The sequence below is a fragment of the Curcuma longa genome, chromosome 7, assembly GCF_044706935.1.
Source record: "Curcuma longa cultivar G26 ecotype Majalengka, Jawa Barat chromosome 7, ITB_CL_G26_1.1, whole genome shotgun sequence".
NCBI lineage: Eukaryota > Viridiplantae > Streptophyta > Magnoliopsida > Zingiberales > Zingiberaceae > Curcuma > Curcuma longa.
Genome location: NC_133867.1, coordinates 11,803,502 through 11,825,352, shown reverse-complemented (window position 1 = coordinate 11,825,352; position 21,851 = coordinate 11,803,502). Strand labels below are relative to the sequence as shown.

At 44.3% G+C, this 21,851-nt stretch overlaps 1 protein-coding gene across 1 annotated transcript; it reads left to right on the top strand.

Moving 5' to 3' along the window:
• Nucleotides 1-19,614: 19,614 nt before the first annotated feature.
• LOC141832641 (uncharacterized) lies at nucleotides 19,615-21,481 on the top strand. Its single transcript, XM_074720106.1, has 2 exons — nucleotides 19,615-21,155; nucleotides 21,232-21,481. The coding sequence occupies exons 1-2, from the start codon at nucleotides 19,615-19,617 to the stop codon at nucleotides 21,479-21,481; spliced, it is 1,791 nt and encodes a 596-aa protein (XP_074576207.1).
• The last annotated feature ends 370 nt before the right edge of the window (nucleotides 21,482-21,851 follow it).

Here is a 21,851-nt window from a genome sequence, read left to right as displayed (position 1 = left end):
TTATTGTAAAATATACTATTGCAATCATTTGACCAAAATATGATACTTATTTCATAAATGTTTATATACAAAAGAGCTAGTCTTTTCAGTATACTTCCTAACATCTTTTCAGTCTTTTCAGTATCAAAACAGGATTTTGATATAAAGTTTCGAAAACCTTGAAACTCTTAATGGCACAAAGGCTTTGTATCAATATTCTTGATTGTTAAGTAGACTATAGGTAGGAATCACTATAGCATTCATATATGGAGTATGAAATGTGTCTAAATTGTAGATTTTGTGTCATGATTGAAATAAATTTCAAAATGACATGTGAAACTACAAAAACTCTCCCTAAATCCATACACCAATTGATGTGCATCCGCAAGTATACGGTTGTCGTCAAGTAATAAAAAGATATCGAACCACAGGGACTGTGTATTAGCTATAGTGATATCACTGAGATAGTTACCTAGACTCGGAGGGAAACGGAGTGGTTGAGGATTTGGTTTGTATGGTAGAGAAAGGAAGATTGGCTTGGGGTTTATGGATGAGATGGATAAGTCTAGGATTTCGGATTCATATCAATGCTAGGTGAAGTCCCTAATTCATGTTTGTTCCCTTACTCTCAATGTGTACCACCTTGTAGGGATTCTAACCAAAATACCAACTCGACCTCGTCAGACTTTGTTGTCATTTAACCTTGAAGTCCTATGTGGTGGCCTTCTAGTAAAGGTGACGCCAGAAAGTTCGGTTAAAGGCATTCCTCTTGTCACGAGGCGTCCCGATCATACGATCCAACGCCATACCCTCTGTCACCGAGTACCCTATTAAGGACCTTGTCCTAGTGGCTATTAACCATTAGATATCTCTTATGGGGGTTTACCACTATGTAGGAATCATTTCAGAAAGTCCGGTTAAAGACATTCCTCCTGTCACGAGGCGCCCTGATCATACGATCCTAGGATCTCCCTACAAAGTAATCTACCCCTCATAATCATGCCTATGCGCTCACACAAATATTTCATCAACTACATTCAAGGCACATAGTACATGAAACAAGTGTAAACATTTCATTGAATAGGAAAAATGACATAAACTAGTTCATACATCACCATCATCACATAGATGTTCATCATACATCCTAAGACTCAAGGATCTACTCCATTACAAGAAGATTATAAAAAGAATACATGAAAAACGTCATCCACCAAAGAGGGGAAGACTTATCTTTGAAGCGTGGGCATCTGTTGAAGATCTTCTCGCTCCGATGTAGGATGGATCGGTGGAGATGAAGTGTTTAGGGCCTCCCCAAGAGTGGGGAGGCACCTTCCCCCTAGACAAGACCTAGGGTTTGGAGAATAGCCCAAGATACCTTTAAAATGTGCAAAAAATGGTATTTATAGTGTCCAGGCACGCCCATGCCTCCTCTTCACACAGTCGTGCCAGCCATGGGTTGGCCCTTTTTTAGAAATGGGGCACAACCATGCCTCATAGGCACGGCCATGCCTCACCCCTTGCACGCCCCTGCCTCGCCTTTGCTTGGACTACTTCTGGAAGGTGGGCATGTTTGTGCCATTTATCACATCATAGAGTTGGAACCAGTCAAAACACTCTAAATTAAAGTGTAGATCTTGAAGTTGGCTCCATTTTGATAGGTTGCACGACCCATGGTTCAATCGGAGCTAAAAGTTATGCACATTTTACTTTTAATCTGAAGAGCAGTCCGGATGAGACACGGCCGTGTTCGGGCCCTGTAAAGTGAGGCACGGCCTTGGAAATCAAAGTTGTAGATCTTGAAGTCCTCTTCAATTTGGTTTATGGTACGTCCTGTGGTTCCATCAGAGCTTAGAGTTATGACTGTTTTACTTTTGGTCTGCAGAGTAGTCCAACTGAGACACGACCGTGTTTTCAACCCTGGAATGATGAAACACTGATAATTGACATTTTTACCTGTTTAATTGGAGTTATTTTGGACCGATTAAACCATATTTTATAACATAAATAGGGTTTGTTGGGCTAATCTTAATTCTGCATGAATTATTGAGCTTTATTGTATTTTTTATTAATTTATGATATGAATGGATAATAATTGGTTGTAATTATTTTTGTAGGAAATTAAATTTGGAGAAAAATCAATTTGGTTCGAGTCCGGATTCAAATCAGATTCATATGTGGCTCAACCAGATCCAAAATCAAAGGAAAATTAGTTTGGGTTCAAAGTGGATTCAAATTTGACTCAATGGGTTCATTCTAGCTTTAATTAAAGCCCAATTCAAACCTCAACCAAGCCAAAGCCCAAATCAAATCCTATCCAAATCAAGCCACCGGTCCAATTCTTCAGCCCGACCCACTATTGATTCCGATCCAATTTAATTCCAAAACAAGCTGCCAGTTCAAATTTTCGATTTGAATCAAGATTAAAGTCGGTTCAGTGATAGGGTTTAAAAGCTAACGCCAGTTCACCGATATAGAGAGCTCGCGATGTTTAGGTCTCCTTCTCTTCTTTTTCGTCGCGACGCCGTCACCGAGCTTCGGCCGTCGCGACGCCACCCTTTCCCCCCGATCAGCTCCGACGACGCCAGCAAATAGGACAGGCAACGAGCGCCATCCACCCACCCTCGTTGACGTGCCGAAGGGGGTTCCGTCTGTGATTTCGGCGGAGCATTCACCTAGGACCCTGTTTGTGACTTCAGCAGGGCACCGCCGGCCGTCGTTCGTCTCCACCGTCACCGGAAGAGCAAGGTAAGGTTTCTTTCCATTCTCAGTTCTAATTTTCTGTCTGTGACTTCAGCAGGGAGGAAGACTGAGGCGGAGGATGCTTGTTCCTTCGCTTCCTCCGTTTGCGTCTCGCCGTGGGTGACTTCTCCGGCGAGATCCACCTTCACCAGCGCAACTTCTTCTCCTATTGCTAGCTGCGTTTTGATCTGATTGGGATCCATCCATCCGTCCACTTTCATCCATCGTTCCCTGGTTCTCTTCTCTTCAATGGAGCCGACACTGTTGAGGGAAGGAACTCTAAACCTAGTTTTCACTGATGTTCTGTTTAGCTCTGTTAGCTGTGTGAAATTGAAATTCCCCCATTTCTGTTATGTTATGTTAGCTTTGTAAGTATGAATAAGGCTATTGATTGTGTTGGTTTACGGTGTTGAATAAAGCATGCTATGTTATTTAGATGTGTAAATATGTGTTTTCATTTATAAATAATCCAGCTTGTTCATATTGAACTGTTCTTGGGATGTGTGGAGAATTATATGATGTTTTGATGTCTTTGTTGTTGAATGCTTGAAATGAATGTGTTCTGTTAACTTGAGCCATGGAATGCCACGAACTGAATTTGTATCATGAATGATTGGTTTTAAATGATGTAATGAAACACTGTTGAACCTTTAGTGTGTGGAATTGGATGTTAACAGGTTGGTTGTTCAAGGGTTAATGGAAATTCTTCTTCTTGTTGAAATCTTGTAGTGATTTTGGAATCAAGATGTAACCGGTTGCATGAAATTGTGATATGTGTTGGATTGTGATGAATTTATTTAGTGTTCATGAACAAAATGTAGTTGCACTGTATGTTGAGTGATTGTGTTTCATGTACATGGATTAGAGGGATTAGAAGAAGTATGTATTGCTTGTTGAATGTTTGAAGGGAGTTGTGGTATTGAATTTGTGATCATCAGGGCACACATTGTATGTTGAACCATGGAATGCTTAGTTGTGAATGAGTTAAAGGAACATGTTTATTAGCACCGGTGATGTAATTGTTTAGATGTTTAATCATATGCACATGGATAGTGTTGTTTGAGTAATGTGAATAAGTCGTTATATGTATTAGGATGTTTATTGTTGTATAGTGCATAGTGGTGTAAAATGGTGTGCATGTTGTATGAATAACATATTGTATGTTGTATGTTAAATCCGTTGTACATGTGGAGTGAGGTAGGTCGTATGTTGTTGTATAGTTGAAATAATGACTTTCATATTGTATATTAAATTGGTGTGAATAAAGGGGTGTGTGTTATACGTGTAAATTGTAAATATGATGTATGATCTGATCTAATTTGTAAATGATGTATACGTGTATTTGTGTGTTACAGTACAAAAAACGGAGCAAAATAGGTAAAATGGACTATCAATTGAAGACAAGGCAAGACAGGGACGTGCCTCACAAGCACGGCCGTGTCTATCACCTCCTGAGACCATGCCTCAAGGGCACGGACGTGCCCTCAAACAGAAGCTCAACAAGTTCAGGTCGTGCCCCACAGGCATGGCCGTGCCTTCCTCCTACAACAACCAAGACATGGTCGTGTCTCTCAGACACAACTGTGTCTCCTCAACAGAGCCACGCCAAGGCATGGTCGTGTCTCCTCAACAGAGCCACGCCAAGGCATGGTCTGCCCCTGGCCATGCCTCATAGACACGACTGTGCCTCCTGCTCAGAACAGCAACTCTGCTTGGCCGTGCCTCCACCACAGCAGGGCGGCCACACATGGCCGTGTGTCTCAGACACGGCCGTGTGACGGAGGCGTGCCTGGCTGTTGGTGCAAGATGCGCTAAGATCTTGCCTAAGTGTTTCGATGTTTGACAATACACCTAAGTCTGGTCAGTTTGACCAAGGGTTGATCCAAACAGGACTTGATGTTTGGATGTGTGGAAGTGAGCGAGAAGGCCTGGTCGGTTAGGCTAGGCAATGGAAGTCCTAATCTGAAAGATTAGGCAAGGGAAGTCCTGGTGAGTGAAGCTGGGCAAGGGAAAGTCCTAGTTGTAGGCTAGGCAAAGGGAAGTCCTGATTTGGAGGATCAGGCATGAAGTCTTGGCAGAGTCAACGTGCACCAGGCAGAAGTCTGGACTTGGTTAGGAGGACCAAGTTGCAGAAGGCTGGACTTGGTCAGGAGGACCAAGTTGCAGCAAAAGAATGGACTGATCAGGAGGATCAGTTGCATTCCAAGTCCTGGGGGCAAAGACAGAGCTGAGCACAAGTCCAACAAGTCTGGAGGACTTGGTTGGCATAAAATTCTCCTGAGTGGAGTGGGTAAGGGCGCATGTCTAGAGTGGGACAGGAGGCGTCAGACTAACCCAGGATTTCGGTAGAAATCCGAAATTAGACCCACAAGGTAAAACTAGATTGGCTTGGTTGTATTAATGCTTGTTTTGCAGGAACCATAATGTAGGGTCAACTTCAAATGGCCATAACTTTTGACTCAGGACTCGAAACGAGGCACGGTCAGATGTGTTGGAAAGCTATTTCAGAGATCTACAAAAAAGGTTTTTTGAGTTGACCCAGATTCGGTCTGGAGTCGACTCCAAGGGCTGGAGTCGACCCAAAAGCTCAATTGAGTCGACCCAGGCAAGGGATAACGTCCAGAATGAAGATTTATCCACTACATAAGCTGGAGTCGACTCAGGGCTTGCTGGAGTCTACTCAGGGGCAGTATAAAAGGAGGTGAACGCCCAGAAATGAGATAATTCAAGCCAGAAACCTCCCTAATCATTCTGTAGAGCTTTGGAACGCAAAAGAGGCCAGACGCTTGCAATCGGGGAAGATCCAGAAGGAGTGCGCGGCGCTCAGGACTTCCAGATCAGCAAAAAAGTGTTTGATTTTATTTATTAATTGTATTTACATTCAGTCTTTAATTGTTGTTTATTTACGAACTGTAAGACGGGTTTCTCCGCCTCCGAACACCGTTCGGAAAGGAGACCACTAGTGGACGGGCGCCTCCCGTGATTAGGCCTTGGACGTACTAACCCTGGGGGTTTAAGAACCAAGTAAAATCCGCGTGTCCTTGTGTTTTGGTTTTAATATCCGCTGCTTAGTATTTTGACAGAAAAACAAACAGATTCAAAAAAGCAATACGCGCTATTCACCCCCCTCTAGCGCGTATTCCGATCTTACACTGGCTGTTCCAAGGGCAATTTCGTGGAGGCCTATAAATAGACCCCCTTAAGTGCCCTAAAAAGGGGGAGACCTTGAAGAGCCACCGGAGTGTGCTAGAGCCACCGACGCCTCATTCCAGAGCAAGATTCGACGATTTGTTCATCCGTCCGGACACTCCATCACATCCATGCCTCATCTTCGCAGAGATTGCAGTGCGGAGAAGAAGATGCTCACCGATAAGTCCTATTTCTTGTTTTCTTTTTAGATTCTTGGAATATGATGTACTTTTCACTTTCTTCTCTGTATTGTAACCTCCCCGCTATGGAGTAGTCCTCCAGATTCTAGGATGTAGGAGGAATCAAGGTTATTGGATGATTGTAACTTTAGATTTGTTAATCTACCATGTTCTATGATATGATTGTGCAATTGCTCTGTGAATTTGTGTCTTATACTTGTTTGATGATATGCTTGTGAATGGTATGAATCTATAAGGGTAGAGATAATTTGTGATTTGAGGAATTCTTAGGATCGTACACCCGGGGTGCCTCGTGACAGGAGGAAAGCATTTAACCGGACCTTCCGAGGAATTGCTTAGGCTATAATGAGTCTTTATGAGGGATAACTAACGATTACTCATTGTTGGGAGAGTTCTTTAAATGGATACCCGGTGACAGAGGGTAGGATTCTAGTAGCACACTGGGGCACCCGAGTGACAGCGGAAAAGCCATAAACCAGGCTATCTAGAGTCATCTCAAACCGACAATAGTAACATTAGAATACCATTGATTTATTCCGAGGAAGCCTAACGAGGTCTAATTGGATAATTTAGTTAGAATCCCTACAATTGTGCATTTATTGAGGAATGTTAGAGGATCCAAGTCAATCAATCAATATCTCGAGGAATTCGAAGTCCTAGGATCGCCTTCCCACATTCTGTCATAGTCGAATACTCTCCGAATTAAGGATTAGGAACTCTAGAACACTCTTTCTCTCCCACACCAAACCAATGCCTATGAACTCTCCACTCTTATTGTACTAGGTTAGTAACTAATTCTACGGTCCCTATGCATTCGATCTTTTTTTTACTCGGTGACATTTCATGCACTTGCGGAACACGCATCAGTGAACCTTTATCCGAACTTTCCGAGGAAATTCTTAGGTTGTAATGAATCTTTGTGAGAGATAGCTAATGGTTATTTATTGTTAGAGAGAGGTCCTTAATTAGATACCCGGTGATAGGGGGTAGAACACTAGTAGTATGGTAGAGTGCCCAGTGACAGCGGGAGAGCTATAACCAGGCTATTTGGGGTCATCTCGAACTAACAATCATAACGTTAGAGGATTATTGATTTTATTCTAAGGAAATCTGACGAGGCCTAATTGGATATTTTAGTTAGAATCTCTGTAAATGTGTAAACATTGAAGAATGGTAAGGAATCCATAGTCAATCAAGCATAATCTCGAGGAATCTGAAGTCCTAGGATCATTTTCCCAAATCCTATCACTAGTTGATTTTACTTTGATTGAGGTTTAGGAGCTTGACTACACTCTCACTTTCCCCATCTCAACCCAAATTACATGATCTCTCCACTCTTCTTGTGATTGTTTAGTGATTGATTCCTCGATCTCTGTGATTCAATATCTTTTATTACTTGACGATATTCCGTATACTTGCGAAAGCCCATCAGTATACTATGATGTATATGAGGCCCGAAGTATCGCGTGCTCTGAGTGTCATGAGTGGATATCGATCAGATCTACAAATGGATCATTGGACGGCTTTCAAGATAATTCTTAAAGTACTTACAAGGAAATAAGGATTTGATCTTAGCACATGGATAAGATGATATGCTTATACGCGGGTATACTAATGTCAGCTACTAGACAGACTAGGATGATTTTGATTCTCAGTCTGGGTACATATTCAATTTAAATTATGGCGCAATAAATTGAAAGTGTTTCAAATAAAACCATTGCAGCTTGTGAAGCAGCAAACGAAACGATTTGAATCAGGAAGTTCATTTCTAAACTTGAAATGGTTCCAACCATTGTTGAAGCATTAATTACTGCGACAACAATGGAGCAATCACCGTTGATCTAAACACCTGCTTCGACGATATCAATTGATCAGAAAGATCATCTGTAGAAGAGAAATACAATTCGAGAAGAATCCCGCCAATAGGAACCTTGCGGATCCTTTAATCTCTACCTCAAAGTAAATTTGAGGAATGCATAGAGACGCGTGGTATTAGATACCATGGCGATTGGTCCTTAGGTCAAGTGGGAGTATATTAGATTTGAGAGGTGACCTAAGGTAATCGCCTTACAGACATACTATTTATTGGATAAATAGCAATTCATTATTTGAATACACATACCATATGTGTTTGATTGGATCTTAAACTCAAATACTGAATATCTGCAATACGATTCATAGCATGAGAGAATTTGTGATTGAATCACAACTAGTGAGCATCTCTACATGGGCAATTATGAATGTATTAAAATTATCCCTAGTCGAAGAATTGATGAGCATAGACGTCATCGATTCTGTCGAGACTAGCACGTTTAAACTCCTTGGTTAGCCAAGTAGCTGATCTCACTAGCTGAAGATATTAGATGTTGAGAGTTAAATGTGGATGTTGGTTAAAGGTAATCTGTTCATGGGAGTGATCTGCCTTGATACTTCACATGGTTCTATTCATATGTAAATGAAGATCTCAGTACAACTTAAGTGCAAGTTTTCTTTGACTTGCGGTATTCAAGTCACTTTGGTCATGGAGGCTTATACTTTGACATCTTAAGTAAGCATCTCTAAGGAGGTGTCAATCCGGGATGATTGGGTATAAGTCGAAGTGCCCGAAGGTGTTTAAATAACCCACAGAGGATTCACTGCTCCTTTGAAAAGAAGACGTATACTCTGTGACCGCTTGTCAAGATTGTTACTAAAAGTCTTTGGCTAAAGCATTACATGTCAAGAGTACGGTACTCTTGGGCACATGTACAAGTAACTTGAATCCACAGGACAAGAAAGCAGTTTGGGCTAGGTATGACATAGTCAGCCTAGTGGAGACCGACACATATAGATCATGTCTTGAACCAAGTGAGTATAAGACGGTGAAAGGAATGAGGCACGTTTAATTAGAGTTGCTGAAGGGTTTAGAAACGTTCTAGAATCAATCATTGATTTTTTGATCAATTGGGGATCATGATGTACTACTAGGTGTCACTCATGATCATTTCTTAATTAATAGTTAATTACAGACGGCCAACATAATCGGGAACCTATTGGGTCACACGCACAACAAATTCTCCGAAAGACATAAAATAAGTTTGAGAATTGGATTCTCAGAATGAGAGAATAAAGTCTGGTTGGATCGAACAATGGACAAAATAATGGAATTCATCTTATGAAAATGAAATGAATGGAATTGATTTCATTCAAATCAGAGGTCGTTTGGTTAGTAAACCAAATGATTCTGTATTGAACTAAATTGGACCAACTCGGTTTGATTCATGATGGAAGATATTTGGCAAAACAGAAGAGATGAGAGGATTCTTCTTGTGAAGACGAATTGAATAAAATTGGTTTGGATCAAATCGAAGGTCGTTTGGTTAATGAACTAAGCGAACCAAAAATGAACTAATTCGCTATACTAACCTGGTCCGATTAAATCTGAATTAGGTTTTGAGTTTTGGTTTATTCTTAAAACTAGTTCGGCAGCCAACCCTAAAGATGCAACTGTGGCTTCTCGTTATATGATGATCGCGATTTAGGGTTGGAGCGGGCTCCTGTTCATCATCTCCTTTGCACGGTGCCCTGTTGATCGACAGCTGCTGGCTCGCGGAAACCCTACGGCGCGAAGTTTGTTCCCGCCGACAATCGTGTTCTTCTGACCTCGCCGATTGCCGATCGCCCACCAGCTTCTTTTGCCGTCACGACAAAGCAGAGAAAAATAGGGGAGATCAACGCGCCATCTGTCTCCGCACGATGCTCCGTCTGTCTCTACGCGGGCGCGCCGTCTGTCTCCGTCAGGCGCTCCGTCTATCTCTGTCGAGCGCGCCGTCTGCCTCTACCAGGCGCTCCGTCTGTCTCTACTAGGTGCGCCGTATGTCTCCATCGGGCTCTCCATCTGTCCCCGCGGGGCACTCCGTCTGTCTCTGTCGACTGCTCCATTCGTCTCTAGCGACTGCTCCGCCCGATGCAGCCGCCCACGTGAGACAAGGGATCCTTCGATAGCTGAGCTAAAACCCTGGGTTTTTCAGGCTCTCCTCAATTCCTTGTTCGACACCTTCGCGTTGGAAATCAGAGAGACCAAAGCTCACCGCTGACCAATGGTGCTCGCGACGGCAGTGGCTCATGATCGGTGAAACCCCAAGTCGCAATCCCTTCCCTTCTCTTATCGGTCTACCACCAGAAAAGCCCGATTAGGGCTCCTTCTGCTGCCATGCCTGATTAGGGCTCTGTCTGCCCGCCGTCGAATCTCTCTGATTCACTGGAGAGATTGTTGCTGTCAAAGTAGAGACGTCGTGAAGTGTTCACTGTGTTCAAGTATTGGAGAAGAAATATTATTTTGCGAAAACTTGCGAAGCTTTCAAAAATTATTCCATTTTTATCGGAAACGTTCTAACAATTTATCCTAAATCGACGGTCAACTGTTGACCACCGAAACTACATCGAGAATACGATTATCAGTGATAGTTAGAAAGTCCCAGAACGATCGTAACAAACGTTGTTGCGTGATTTCTAGAATAAGACTTCTCTCGAATCGATCGTTATCGATCATCGACTAGTACCGAAGACGATGACACGACTCGTGGCTTTCGAAGCCGTCCAGACGAGAGCTTGGCGTGGATCACCAGTAGAGGTGGGACTTCGACGAGAACTGCTCAATTGATGCCAACACTGCTCAACGTCATCATCCGCGAGGTACATGTTTAGAATAATTTATTATTCAAAAACTTTTAATTTTTTGCCATGCCTTGTACCTATTAATTCATATCTTTGTATGCATGTGTTGATAATAATTAGCTGTTAATTATTTGTTTATTTCTGCTGCGCACATTTATAAAACGTGTAAACACGCGTATTGCACCAGGACGATCCCAATAGATATGACTGTTGGGATCGATGTGTTCGCTAGAGGGCAGTGAATAGCGCTTTTCGATCTTTCTGCAAAATAGTTAGCAGAAGTAAAAAAAATAGAACAAAAAGATCAATACTGTTGGTGCAAGATGCACTAAGATCTTGCCTAGAGTTTCGATGTTTGACAATACACCTAAGTCTGGTCAGTTTAACCAAGGGGTGACCCAAACAGGACCTGATGTTTGGGTGTGTGGAAGTGTGCAAAAAGACCTAGTCGGCTAGACTAGGTAGTGGAAGTCCTGATCTGGACGATCGGGCAAGGGAAGTCCTGATGAGTGAAGTTGGGCAAGGGAAAGTCCTAGTTGTAGGCTAGGCAAAGGGAAGTCCTGATTTGGAGGATCAGGCGGAAGTCTTGGCAGAGTCCTGAGTGCACCAGGTGAAGTCTGGGCTGGTCTAGGTGACCGAGTTGCAGCAGAAGTCTGGGCTGGTCTAGGTGACCGAGTCGCAGCAGAAGTCTGGGCTGGTCTAGGTGACCGAGTCGCAGCAGAAGTCTGGGTTGGTTAGAGAGAACCGAACCGCAGCAAAAATCCTGGGGGGCTAGGACAGAGCCGAGCACAAGTCCAACAAGTCTGGAGGACTTGGTTGGCATGAATTCTCCAGAATGGAGTGGGTTAGGCTAACCCAAGATTTCGGTAGAAATCTGAAGTTAGACCCACTAGGTAAGACTTTAGGTTGTTGTATTTGCTTGCTTGTATGCTTGTCTTGCGGGAACCAGGAGCTGGAAGCAAGAGGGAAAAGCAGAGGTGAAGCAAGTAAAGTCAACTCAAAGCCAAGCCTAAAGTCAACTCTGGTCAAACCGGAGTTGAGTCGACTCAGATCGGGTTTTGAGTCGACTCGACACTGGAGTCGACTCAGATCGAGTTTTGAGTCGACTCAGGCTGACGCAGAGTCAAGGTTTATCACCGCTGACGCCACACAAGCTGGAGTCGACCCAAGTGTCAAGATGAGTCGACTCAGAGAGGAAATCGGCGAACGGGATAAAATTTGATCTGCCACGCAGGCTGGAGTCGACCCAGATGGGCATCTGAGTCGACTCAGGCGGGCTATAAAAGAAGCCTTCGAGCAGCAGCCAGAGATCATCAATTCTAACATCCGCCTTCCAACAAGAGCCGCTGCCGAACGTGAACGGGACCAGACGCTTGAACCGGGGAAGATCTAGGAGGAGTGCGCGGTGCTCAGGACTTCCAGAACGGCCAAAGTGTTTGCTTTATTTTCTGTCTAATTTCTAGTTCATTATTTTATTATTATCTCTGGACTGTAAGACGGATTGCTCCGCCTCCGAACGACGTTCGGAAAGGAGACCATTAGTGGACGGGCGCCTCCCGAATTAGGCCTTGGACGTACTAACCCTGGGGGGTTAGGAACCAAGTAAATCCCGCGTATCCATTCCATCTATTTCTAATTCCGCTGCTCAGTATTTGTATAGTTAAACGAACAATTCCAGAAAAAGCGACACGCGCTATTCACCCCCCCCCCCCTCTAGCGCGTGTATCGATCCTAAAAATACACTAACCCATTCGATTTACTTGGTATCCACCTCAACGAGGTGACTAATCCAAGGATCCACACACACAGCCGACGATTCCACTATGAAAGAAACCTCCTTCTCAAAGCAAGCTTCAAAGGCGGAGAAACCTTTACAAAAAGCTCTCTTCCTCGTACAAGATATGTAGTTGGATTTTGAGGAGGAAGATGGAGAGTTTTACAATATCAGAGAGCAATCAAAAAGATGAAAGAAGCAAGTGTTAATTTTTTAAACGTTGACTGCTCTTTTTATCATTTTCCGTACATCAGTCGACTGCTCCTAAGGCCAGTTGACTGATAGGCTTCAAACGGCTCTTTAGTTCGCATTTAATTGGCCAGTTGTCACCCAACGGCAGTCTATCAGTCGACTGCTCAATGCCAGTCGACTGATGCCACTGAACCACTGACTGAATTTTCTATTTGGCCCCAGTCGACTGCAGCTATAGTGCCAGTCGACTAATGCTTCTGAGTTCGCTTGTGTGTGCTTCTGATCAACCACCAGTTGACTGCTGACAGGGCCAGTCGACTGGTCAAGCTGAAAACTTCCCCTTTCAGCTTCTTCTTCACCCGCTTAGCCTTGACGCAAGCCTTCAAACGCCTTCCACAAGCCTCGTGCCCTTCCTTGCACTAGCTTGAGACGTTTCCCTCGGCTTCGTCGTGCTAAGTCTTCCTTTGCCAAGAGGCCTCGCCTCCGGGACTTCATCCTTTGCCAAGAGGCCTCACCTCCGGGACTTCATCCTTTGCCAAGAGGCCACACCTCCGAGACTTCATCCTTTGCCAAGAGGCCGCGCCTCCGGGATTTCATCCTTTGCCAAGAGGCCTCGCCTCCAGGACTTCATCCTTTGCTAAGAGGCCGCGTTCACTTCACCAAACACCAAGACTCCATTCCTGGACTTTCCTGTGAACTCAAGTCACACATGTTAAATCATAAACATTGCCTAACTTAAACTCACTTTTCCAAACATTAAAATCCAAATCACTTGGGGCAAGATTGCACCAACAATCTCCCCCTTTTTAATGTTTGGCAAAAATTAGTTAAGTTAGGTCTTTAATACAGCATGTATAACATCACAATAAATATTTTCAGTGATAATGCTTTAATCAGAATTAATAAGTATGAATAACCACCATGAAAGCTAAGTATGAATAAATAAATATGAATAACCATCATAAAAGCCTAACTTTACCAATTCATTTTTCCCTTTTTTGACATACAGCAAAAAGCAATCATAATTAACAGGGAAAATAAAATCAGGTAAAAAGAATCTCACTAGGTAGTATTTATCATGATAGTATTGGTATTTTCTCCCCCTTAACACATACTCCTCCTTTGTTCAAGCACCAACAATATGGTTTATAAGTCTAAGCATGTCTTTGAACAATGAATAGAGTAAACATTGACTAATAGGTGGCAAAGTAGTATTTCATTGAAAATTCGGCAAAAAACCTTGAAAATAGGGGCAACAGTCGACTGGCCTCTGCCGCAGTCGACTGATGTCTGAATTTTCTATTTTTCAGAACCAATTTCGAAAAAACATAACTAATTCAGTTTTATTCAAAAAATTCTAAATTTTGACACTATGATTAATCAACCCATAAGTAATTAGAGAGAAATAGTTTCAAAGGATTTTCATCATTAAAATACCATATTGATACTATGTATCATAAGTTGAGTATTTGAGTCAATGTATCAAAGTTGAAAAGGGGCTTGTTCCCTTCTATCCAACTCCATAGAGGGAGGTCTTTCATGCCCGAGTCCTACTTTACTTTATGCATTCTGGTTCCTAGTTGTATCTGTCTCGTTCTTGTCTTCCTTCTGGGCCAAAGGACCGTTCTTTCTGAATCCCTGGATGGAGTTTGTTAACGTTGTGAGGCAGCAATGCGAGATCGCCCTAAGATCTTTCTCGTAGCCTCTGGGGTACTTATTTATGCTTAACTCAAGGAGTTTTGACTATCCGCTTCGGGTCTTCTTCCATTCCTCGTGTTAGCCAGGAAGTTCGAATGGCTTAGTGGTATAGAATCCGATCTTTCGGAATAGAAATGGAATAGGCTCTTCTTAAACAGCCTTTAGTTTGGCGAGCCAGGAATTGTCTCTAGAAGCCTTAGGCCGATTAGTTAGACTGATCTTTGTGATATAGCTTTTGTGGTCTTGTTTAGCGATTGCGCATTGCCGTGCTGTCTTCAACAAATCTCTCTGCTCTTCTCCTTGATGCGGAGATTAGTTAACCCCTGGGCCAGTTAAGAGAGTTTTAGGCATAGCCCAGGTGTTTTTAGCGAAGCCGAAATGAAATTAAGGTAGTTCCGCCGGGGAAGAAGAAGAATTCTAGATCGAATGCGACTGGGATTGAGGAAGGCTAGCTTTGACGGGGTTCAGGCTCCAGGGGAATGCTTTTTAAGCTCATACCAGGAAATTCCATATTAATAGAATTCTTCCATTAGCCATGAACTCTTTTATTCCAGATCAAGCTATTGAAGAATTTTGACTTGGGGCAGTTTCACAGGGGTGTAGCGAGCAGAAAATTCCCTAGAAGACAAAGCAAGCTCTATAAGGTAAGAAAGAAAATCAGTCAGTCAACACTAAAAGCCCAAAGGCTAGCCTATTAGGCTTTCCACAAATATACGGAATGTCGTCAAGTAATAAAAAAATATCGAACCACAGGGACTGTGTATTAGCTGTAGTGATGTCACTGAGATAGTTACCTAGACTCTTAAGGAAACGGATTGGTTGAGAATGTTGGTTGTGTGTGTGAGAGAAAGAGAGATTGGCTTGGGGTTTATGGATGAGATAAATAAGTCTAGGATTTCGGTTTCACATCAATGCTAGGTGAAGTCCCTAATTCATGTTGGTTCCCTTACTCTCAATGTCTATCATCTTATAGGGATTCTAACCAAAATACCAACTCGACCTCGTCAGGCTTTGTTGGCATTTGACCTTAAAGTCCTATGTTGTGGCCCTCTAGTAAAGGTGACGCCAGAAAGTCTGGTTAAAGGCTTTCCCCCTGTCACGAGGCGCCCCGAGTGTATGATCCAACGCCATACCCTCTTTCACCGAGTACCCTGTTAAGGACCTTGTCCTAGTGGCCATCAACCATTAGATATCCCTTATGGGGGTTTACCACTATGTAGGAATCACTTCGAAAAGTCCGGTTAAAGGCATTCCTCCTGTCACGAGGCACCCCGGGTGTACGATCCTAGGATCTTCCCACACATTAATCTACCCCTCATAATTAATCATGCATATGTACTCACTCAAATATTTCATCAAACACATTCAAGGCACCATACACATGAAACAAAGGTAAACATTTCATTAAATAGGAAAAATGACATAAACTAGTTCATACATCACCATCATCACATAGATGTTCATCCTACATCCTAAACTCAGTGATCTACTCCATTACAAGAAGTTTACAAGAGGAATACATGAAAATAGTCATCCACAAGAAAAGGGAAGAATTATCTTTGAAGTGTGGTCACCCTCTTGAAGATCTTCTTGATCCGGTATAGGATGGACTGGTGGAGAGGGATTGGCGAGGGCGGATCGACGAAGGATAGAGCGTTTAGATCCTCCCCTAGGGAGGGGAGGCGCCGTCACCAAGCCAAGACTAAGGGTTTTGGAGAATGACCCAAGATAACCCAAGATTGGGTTTGTTTTCCACTTATATACTCTCCCAAATCTGTCCAGATTTTCCTGATTTACAAGGCTCCGTCTCAATGGAGTTTTCACCTAATAAACCTAATTTTCTTCAATTGGACCCTGAACCAAAGTTGTAGAACATTAAATTATCTTCAATTTGGGTGGTGGGCCGACCCATAATTCCACTTGAACCTAAAGTTATGTTGGTTCAAAGTTTGGTCTGCAGTTTGGGCAGAGCACCCAGCGCGGCCGCGGTTAGGAGGCACGGACGTGCCATTTAGCATAGCCTAGAGCAGTCATCTTTCTGTACACCCTGAATCAAAGTTGTAGATCTTGAAGTTAGCTCCATTTTGATATGTGGCACGGCCTGTGGTTCAATTGGAGGTAAAAGTTATGCCCATTTTACTTTAAGTTTGTAGAACTATCCAGAAGGGAGACACACCCGTGTACTTTTCGTCACACGGTCGTGCCTAGTGGGCACGACCTGAGGAAGGCGCGCCTCTGGAAATGAGGCACGGCTGTGCCTTTTGGGCACGGCCAGTAACTGGCGCTTCTCTGGAAATGAGGCACGGTCGTGCCTATTAGGCACGGCCCAAGCTGGATCAGGCTGAAGAAGTGGGCACGGCCGTGTCTCCTGGTGTTACACGGCCGTGTCTAAGACTAGATATGTGAGGCACGGCCGTGTCTCCTGGTGTTACACGGCCGTGTCTAAGACTGGATATGTGAGGCACGGTCGTGCCTGGTAGGCACGGCCGTGTTCTGCCTTGTTTCTTCTTCTCCTCCATTTTTTCGTGTTTGCTACAAAAGAGACTCAATCGTGACAGCGAGCACGGCCAATGTGAGCCTCTTTTCTCCACTATTTGCTCCACCATTAATAATGCAACGTTTTAGCTCTAAATCGCATCCTGTCAAGCAAAATATACAAAAAGCAGATCTCCAAGCAAAAGAATAGAAATATGCAATTATAAAAGAATAAGATGTGATAAAGTGTAGCTTATGCAATGAATTACAAGCAGATGAGCGTTAAAACAAGACTAAAAATCCTATATGATCTACGCTCATCACAAAGCAAACTTCGAAGGCGAAGAAACCTTTACAAAAAGCTCTCTTCCTTGTACAAGATATGTAGTTGGGTTTTGAGGAGGAAGATGGAGAGTTTTACAATATCAGAGAGCAATCAAAAAGATGAAAGAAGCAAGTGTTAATTTCTTCAACGTTGACTGCTCTTTTTATCATTTTTTGTACATCAGTCGACTGCTCCTAAGGCCAGTCGACTGATGGGCTTCAAAAGGCTCTTTAATTTGCATTTAATTAGCCAGTTGTCACCCAACGGCAGTCTATCAATCGACTGCTCAACGTCAGTCAACTGATGCCAGTCGACTGAACCACTCGACTGAATTTTCTGTTTGGCCCCAGTCGACTGCAGCTACAGTGCCAATCGACTGATGCTTCTGAGTTCGCTTGTGTGTGCTTCTGATCAACCACCAGTTGACTGCTGGCAGGGCCAGTCGACTGGTCAAGTTGAAAACTTCCTTTTTTAGCTTCTTCTTCACCCGCTTAGCCTTGATGCAAGCCTTCAAACGCCTTCCACAAGCCTCATGCCCTTCCTTGCACTAGCTTGAGACGTTTCCCTCGGCTTCGTCGTGCTAAGTCTTCCTTTGCCAAGAGGCCTCGCCTCCGGGACTTCATCCTTTGCCAAGAGGCCTCGCCTCCGAGACTTCATTTTTTGCCAAGAGGCCTCGCCTCCGGAACTTCACCAAACGCCAAGACTTTATTCCTGGACTTTCCTGTGAACTCAAGTCACATATGTTAGATCACAAACATTGTCTAACTTAAACTCACTTTGCCAAACATTAAAATCCAAATCACTTGGGGCAAGATTGCACCAAAAATGACCATCATTAAAACTTCATGAAGTATGACATCAGCCCTTACTAACAAATAGCGCATTGAGAAGGTGACATGTAACTCAACTTGAATTCAGTCAGTCGGACTTCGCCTCCTTTGACTAGACTAAGTTGGAGAGCTTATGATCTAGTAGGATCTTTTAGTAATCATGTGCTCATCGTGTGATAAATAAAGATGGTTCCGAGTCTTCGAAAAAAAATAAAGGTAACGGGGGTTTAGAGAAATGTAGGAAAGTAGGGTAGACATAATCATTGCATGACCTTTAAAGGATTCTTCATGGATCGAAGTCCAACCTCATGTTCAGGTCTTAGCATGTCTCTCGCATCACATGCCGACCTCATGCTCCGGTCTCGGCATGCCTCCCGCATCACGTGCTGACCTAATGTTCCGGTCTCAGCATGCCTCCTACATCACGTGCCGACCACATACTCCAGTCTCAGCATGCCTCCTGCGTCACGTGCAGACCTCATGCTCCGGTCTCGACATGCCTCCCGCATCACATGTCGACCTCATGCTTTGATCTCGGCATGTCTCCTGCATCATGTGCTGACCTCATACTACGGTCTCGGCATGCCCCTCGCATCATGTGCTGATCTCATGCTCCGGTCTCAGTATGCCTCACGTATCATGTGCCGATCTCATGCTCCGGTCTCAGCATGCCTCCCACATCTCATGCCGACATCATGTTGGAACCTTGACATTCGCTTGGCGTTCCCATTTCAACCTTAGCACATGTTTTCATCCTAAGAGATGGTCATCCCATGTAATATGGAGATCTCAAAACTGTCTCTTCCGAGAAAATAGGAGAATATTCCCAAAACGTATAAAAAACTAACAGAATCCTTCTAAACTGGAACAGGTATCCCAGAATATTTCCTAAGACAAACTCGAATATTTTGGATATCAATTTCTATAAAAAGGTGGCCCATACTCATGGACATAGGTATGCATATATTAACTCTTCCAAGTCATTAAACTCTTTCCTCACGTAAAATCCTAATTTGAGCGTCGGAACGGCTTGTCGGGATCCACTCCAACATCATTCTAACCCTCTTTTTTGAGAACTTTTTAGGTCCTTTCTTCTTTTTCGGCAATCCTATCCGAGAAGCGTGCATATTGATAATCTTTAAATCGATATTTGAATTATCCACGATGTATTGACAGAAACAGTAACTCAATTGATAATTGATCAAATTAATTAATTTTATATCTATTCGATTTATTTAATTTTGATGTCAAAATTCAATTGCATTAAATTAGTTAAAATACATAAATTATATATATATATATATAATAATAAAGTTACTTTGCGTGATGTACAAGGACTATGCGGGCGCTTGTGCGTCGTCGAATTTTTTTAATTTATAGTTAAGTTATTTATGATTTTATCATTAGGGTTTAGAATTTAAGGATTTACGATTCATATTGCTTGTTCAATTTTTTTTAATCCTCGCACGAATTTACCGGCGACTTAACCGCCCTCATCTCCTTTCTCGGCGTACTTTCTATATATGCCTGCCCTATTCTCTTTTCCGTCCGACTCATATGCCTTTTCTCTTCTCCCTTTACCCTTTTCCCTTTTCCCTTTTCCCTCCGACTCATCACGTTAATTCAGCTTCTCCCTCACCTTTCCTCCTCCTCCGATTCCAGAGGAGCATCACGTTGATGGAAGTTCAGATCGTCGGTAACTTCTACGTGTCGCCCATCCTGCCACTGCCACCTTCGCAGGGACATCCGGCCTTCCCCACCGCTGGACTCCGTCGGCGCGACCACGTCCCAGTCCGCCCTTCGCCCTTCCCAGGTCCCAGGCTCCTGCGGGTCCGCTCGGTGGAGCTCCTGCGACCCAGAGGAAGGCTAGGCGGCCCGCAGCCTCTGCGCCGGGTCGGCAGCGCTAGCTTCGAGCGCTCCGATGACGACGAGGACGAGGACTTGATAAGCCGAATCGAGGATTTAGCCATCGAGCTCCGGATGGAAAAAGGGCAAGGCGGTAGAGAAGAGCTCGAAAGGGAGAAAAAAGCCTACTTTTATACCGCCCCCCAGAAAAGGCCAGTGCCTTTTCCCTCCGTCGATTCGCCGCCACCGCTGCCTTTTCATCCGGATTCCTCGTCGCCGGAGCATTCTCAATGGCTCCACCCGTCGTCGTGGCCCCGCTTTCCGCCTCATCCACCGGAGTCCTGTTCCAATCTGACCGTGCCAGCGTGCGTGGAGAAGAACGCCAACGGTTTGGGGATTCCCATGTCCCTCAGGCTCATCCAACTCAAGAAGCGGTTCGACGAGGGATGGTTCCGCGAGGCCGGCGAAACCGCCTGCTGCTCCATGAAGCGCGCCTTCTCGTCCATGGTGTTCATGCTCCAGGAGATGCAGACCTACGCGCTCCAGTTTCGGGAGGCGTTCCTCTGCGAGGACCACCCAGGAATCCTCCCCCGCCTCCACTGCAATCTGAACCGCTCCTTCGTCTGGCTCTTCCAGCAGATCTTCTACGCCACACCCACTCTCATGGTCTCCATCATGCTCCTCCTAACAAACTTCACCGTCTATTCCATGGATCGCTTCAACATCGCCACCACGACGACGGCGCTCAATGGGACGATCCTCTCGTTCATCGACAGTGTCGAGGAAGATGAACTTGGAGGCGACCTTCTGCAGGATCGCTCCTCCCTCAAGCCCTTCGCCTCGATCGGAAGGGGCGGTGGGGGGCACCCAAGGCCGGCGTCGGCCGGCTCAACTGACGACAGACGCTCCGACCATGAGTCACTTTCGCACCCAGCTTTTCTTCCCGAGGATGAACGCGGCGTGGGCGTGCTGAGCGAGGCCACTCCGGCGTCGGAGGTGACGGTGTTGTGGGAAAGGTTTTTGGAGGAGTTCGCCAAGTTGCAAGCGACGACGAGGCACGAGGCGCTCATGGACCCGGAGACGTTGCGGAGCATGGTGGCTCCTGTCTCCGTGGAGCTCCAGGCCGACGAGCAAGCAGACCTCCTGCACACGGAGATGACGTACGAGCAGGCACTGTCACAGGACCCCAACAACGCACTCCTCCTCTCCAACTTCGCTCAGTTCCTCTTTCTCGTCCTCGGGCAGCACGACAGGTAGGCATTAAACTGAAGTCTCCGCTCTCGCCTTAATTTGGTCACCTCACGCTTTGGCACTAATTAAAATTGATAGGGCCGAGGAATACTTTTTGAAGGCGATGAAGGTGGCGCCTGGGGACGCGGACACGCTGAGCCGATACGCGAGCTTCCTGTGGGTGGCGAGGAAAGATTTATCGGCGGCGGAGGAGACGTTCTTGAGGGCGATCGAGGCGGAGCCGGAGAACACAGTGCATAGGGCCAACTACGCGCAGTTCCTTTGGAACACGGGGGGCGAGGACACCTGCTATCCGTTGCCCTACGATGTGAATGTGGACGTCCAATAACGAACGATCGTGAGATTCTTTCGTCTCCATCGTCATCAACAGGAATTTCATTCCTCACTGACTAAATCTAAAGAGGTTGTGCAAGAAATTTTGGACCTAATTTTAGAGTAGTTAGCTGAGATAAATGTATGATTTATTATTATTTATTATTCTGAATTATATCTCAATATATATATATATATATGGCTGATTAAGATAATAATGAGTTGGGATCATAATTCATAAAACTAAAATTAACTCATATTTTGTAATATATATGAATCATACACATAATATGTGCGTCTAAAAAATTATGTATTGTGTGATTGACTATCATAGTCTTGAGCTGGGATTAAAGAGTGTCACTAACAAATTACAATTTAATTCAAAG

Coding starts and splice junctions, on each gene's coding strand:
- LOC141832641 (XM_074720106.1), top strand. CDS start 19,615: ATGCCTTTTCTCTTCTCCCTTTACCCTTTTCCCTTTTCCCTTTTCCCT. Junction 21,156..21,231: donor GTCCTCGGGCAGCACGACAG/GTAGGCATTAAA, acceptor TAAAATTGATAG/GGCCGAGGAATACTTTTTGA.